This window comes from Equus caballus, chromosome 1, assembly GCF_041296265.1.
Source record: "Equus caballus isolate H_3958 breed thoroughbred chromosome 1, TB-T2T, whole genome shotgun sequence".
Taxonomy (NCBI): Eukaryota; Metazoa; Chordata; class Mammalia; order Perissodactyla; family Equidae; genus Equus; species Equus caballus.
The window spans coordinates 172,556,703-172,560,549 of NC_091684.1; the positions used below are offsets into that span (position 1 = coordinate 172,556,703).

At 39.6% G+C, this 3,847-nt stretch overlaps 1 gene segment (V, D, J or C); it reads left to right on the forward strand.

The window, feature by feature from the left end:
* The first annotated feature begins 2,488 nt into the window (after positions 1–2,488).
* LOC106782104 (T cell receptor alpha variable 14/delta variable 4-like) lies at positions 2,489–3,198 on the forward strand. The segment is given in 2 exon segments: positions 2,489–2,649; positions 2,819–3,198. Coding segments are annotated over 2 exon segments (405 nt in total).
* Positions 3,199–3,847: the final 649 nt, after the last annotated feature.

The following is a 3,847-nucleotide window of genomic DNA, read 5'->3' on the forward strand; positions in this document are numbered from 1 at the left end:
TGAGTATCATGGGTTTATTTATCTAGTTCGGTTCATGAAAGATTGGACTATGAATGGTTTGGTACATTCTGAGTTACATGGGCCTATCAGTGATGAGTTAATAGTGAGAAAACACATGACTTTGTGAGAGGAAGAATGCAGGGCCATGAGCACTAAGGCTAATAATACATCAGGCCGTAGGAATTCAAGGGTGTCTGCTATAGTAACTTATTTCAGTTTTAATATTCCATTTGTTCTTTCCACTTTTTCAGAGGATAGAGGGGTGATAAGAACAGTGAAGTTTTTGAGTGAGGGCAGAACTTTACATAACTGTCCCAGAGAAATTTGCTCCCTATGTAGAGATGAATTGAAATGGCAGAGGTAGTAAACACAAAATCAAGCTGATTTTGAACTCTTGTGAGTGCTGTGGTTTTCTAACCATAGGAAAGAGCTTCAACCCATGTAGAAAATAAAATACTATTACCAATATATGATCCTTGGAGGGAATGCAATTATGTAACATTCTTTCGGAGATATTCAAATATTTCCTTGAGACAGTATTTCAGTTCATATTCCACCTTACAGTTTTTCCTGGATTTTGTTGGTTCCAACAAAAACTTGAACTAGCCTCATTCTCTGCCAGCCTAGAAAAGTTTCCCCACCAGTATTTGTTTATATTTCAGCCAAGATGTCCCTAATGTGATATGTTGTCTCTGGAGGATTTTAGCAAATGTCCATAGGAGATCATTTGGCTCTGCCAGGCAGCTGTCCTCTCTTTGACATATCTTGCCCTTATGAATCTAACAAATCAATCATTTCTAGAGACTCTTTACAAAATTGGGGGATAAATTTTCTGCATCTAAGATGGAATTATTAAACATTTCCATGGATTTGTCTTTTGGTTCTCAGAGAATGCTTGCATGACACTTTAGTCAGAAAGCCATGTTTAGAATGACAATCTGCTCAAGCATTTTTTCCTAGCTTCTACAGTGTCTTTTATATCGTTAGACTTTGTCTTTATGACAAGAATTTCTTTGAGTAGTGTGAAGACATCAAATAATTCGTGAGTTTTGTGTCAGTTTTTAGTAGGGGTACATGAGATACCTGAGAGTTAAGAAAAGGTTAGATGGTTCAGAAACCTCATTGTCTCCACAGTATTTGGAAGCTGTGAACTATGTTAAAAACATATTGACTAACACTGAATATAACCTTTAGTATATTGACATGCCCAAGAGAGATCCACAGGTTCAGCCACTTGAATTGGTTTTGCTTCTTCTAAGGGATTGGATTTTACAAGGCAGTCTGGAGTAGTTATTGCATAACCAGTCTGGTATTGACTATTTCAATTATCAAGATAAGATTATTAGAAAACTTATTAATGAAGAAATCAGTATGAGAGTGTCCCAAAAATCTCTTCTCGACTTGGACACTTCTTGAAAGAGAGAAGTACAGTCATGAAATTCCCTAGACTAATGTATTAGGGTTGAATAAAGTGAGAAGAAATTAATAATATTTCACATTTACTCAACCAACTGGCAGAAAAATGTTGCATGATTTTAGAGAGTTATTGTCCATAAATTAGATGGTAGAATAGTTTATATGGTATGTGGTGCCATCAGATTTAATGGAGATTCCAGTATAAGGTCTGAAGACTGTTCAACCAATTTAGCTGAGATTGCAATTATTTTGAGACAAGGATGATAAGCTCTGGCTTCTGCATCAAGAGATCAGCAGTGACAGGCAAGGGATTTTTGTTGTTTGCCATGTTGTTGAGTAGTATCCCTAAGCATGGCCTTACTTTTAACATACACATGAAGAGTGAGTTTTCCTACAATCAGTGATCCTATGATCAGCTGGCATGTGGAGGTGCACAGGGTCACCTAAGTCATATTCTCTTCAGATCTGGGCATCCAGAATATAGAAACTTACTGTGGTTCGTTTAGGGTCCCAACTGAGGTACTGGTAAAAATATAAATCCCAGGTTGGATAACCTAATGGCCAAATTCCATGGTCTATTCTGCCCTTTATGAATAGAGCTGGACAGTCGAAACTGAATAGAAAAGAGAAGGGGACCTCTGTGACAGGACTCACTGTCTGAGGGGCTTTAGTCTAAACTCCTCAGCACAGAGTAATTATATTTTTCTGCTTTTGGCCAGAGATAGACAACTGAACAGACATTGATAGTGAGGAGGAAAATTGCTATAACCATAAGTTTATTGAAAGAGCAACAGTGATTAGTCCAAACAGCTTCACCTTCTTATCGTAAAGTGATGTATTTCTACCTTAGGCGAAACAATAGCATACACAGGTGTGAGAATACATGATTATTACTTCTTGTGTTATTTCCATAATCCATTTCACATAGCATTTGTAATTATTTTCAAAATAAAAGTTGGTTAATTCAAAAGGAAGCTCGGGTTGAGGGAGACTCTCAGGGCACAGAGAAGTTTGATGTGACGCATACCAACCTGCTACACCAGGAAACCCTTATTTCCTGATTTGGGGCAGCAGCAGCACACACTCAGCAATTCTTCCCTCACCCTGTCAGACTCACTTCACAGTGCAGAGCTCCCAAGTGGAAGAAGAGCAAGATATTTTTTGTCTAGTGGAAGAACTCCAACATGTTGTTCTGCAGCCTTCTGAAGGTTGTCATGAGTTCAGTGTGGCTAGGTGAGGATGGCGCCAGTGGGAATGTGCCTCCTTTATGACCTAAGGACTGGGAGTACAGACAGTGTTTTGTGGGTACCCTGGGAAAGAGAGGTTGCAGGGTGTAATATAGAACTTCTTTGTCCCACACCATTTGTTCCCAAATTTTCTAATTCTATCTTTTGTCTTTCAGGATCCAGTATTGCTCAGAAGGTAACTCAAGCCCAACCAGCAATGTTAGTGCAGGAGAAGGAGGCTGCGACCCTGAACTGCACATATGATACCAGTGATTTCAGTTATAGTCTATTCTGGTACAAGCAGCCCAGCAGTGGGGCAATGATGTTTCTTATCCGTCAGGATTCTCACAAACAGCAAAATGCCACAGAAGGTCGCTACTCGGTGAATTTCCAGAAGACAGACAAATCCGTCAACCTTGTCATCTTAGATTCACAGCTGCAGGACTCAGCAGTGTATTTCTGTGCTCTAAGGGAGCCCACAGTGAGAGATGTGTTGGAGGGAGGTGTACCAAAACCCCAGGGCTCGGCATGATACATGCACCTGCTGTAGGGACCAAGTCACAGAAATTTTATCACAGATAGGAAGTGGCTAGGGCTGTGGCAGCATAAGTGTAGGGTTAGAGGGAAAATATTTACTCTAAGAAAATTCCTCTCTAGGTTCATAGACCCTCTCCAGAGTTATCATTCATCAAAAACGCTCTTATCCCTGAATCACTGGCTCGAAGATAGACATACAGAATTTGACCAAAGATTGAAGAGAAAGAACAGTTACATAAAATCTTTGCCATTTGTTAGTTAGATTGTGCTAGAAGAATTGGCTAAGGAAATTCAGAAATATATGACCAAAAACTCAGGAAAAATATGAGTGACTGTTGAATTTTCAGATCAATTTGTTCAACAAATGTTTATTGACTAGGTGTTACATAGGGGAGGAAAAATTCTCGTCTACCCTCTTAAGGTCCCTGGATATGCCTAAGAATTAGACTGACAAAGAAACAGCAAATCTGTGAAGAATTAACAAGACAAAGGGGTGGGCCAGTGGTCTTCCAACCAGGGTCCACAGTCTCATCTTCGATAAGGATTAGTTTAACAAGGCTTGTTTGCAGATTCCTCTGGTGCCATCTCTGGGCTGATCAGAGTCTCTCGCCAATAAAAGGAGAATTTATTTCCTGTCTTTAGGCAGAAAAGGGGGAGCATTTTCTGTG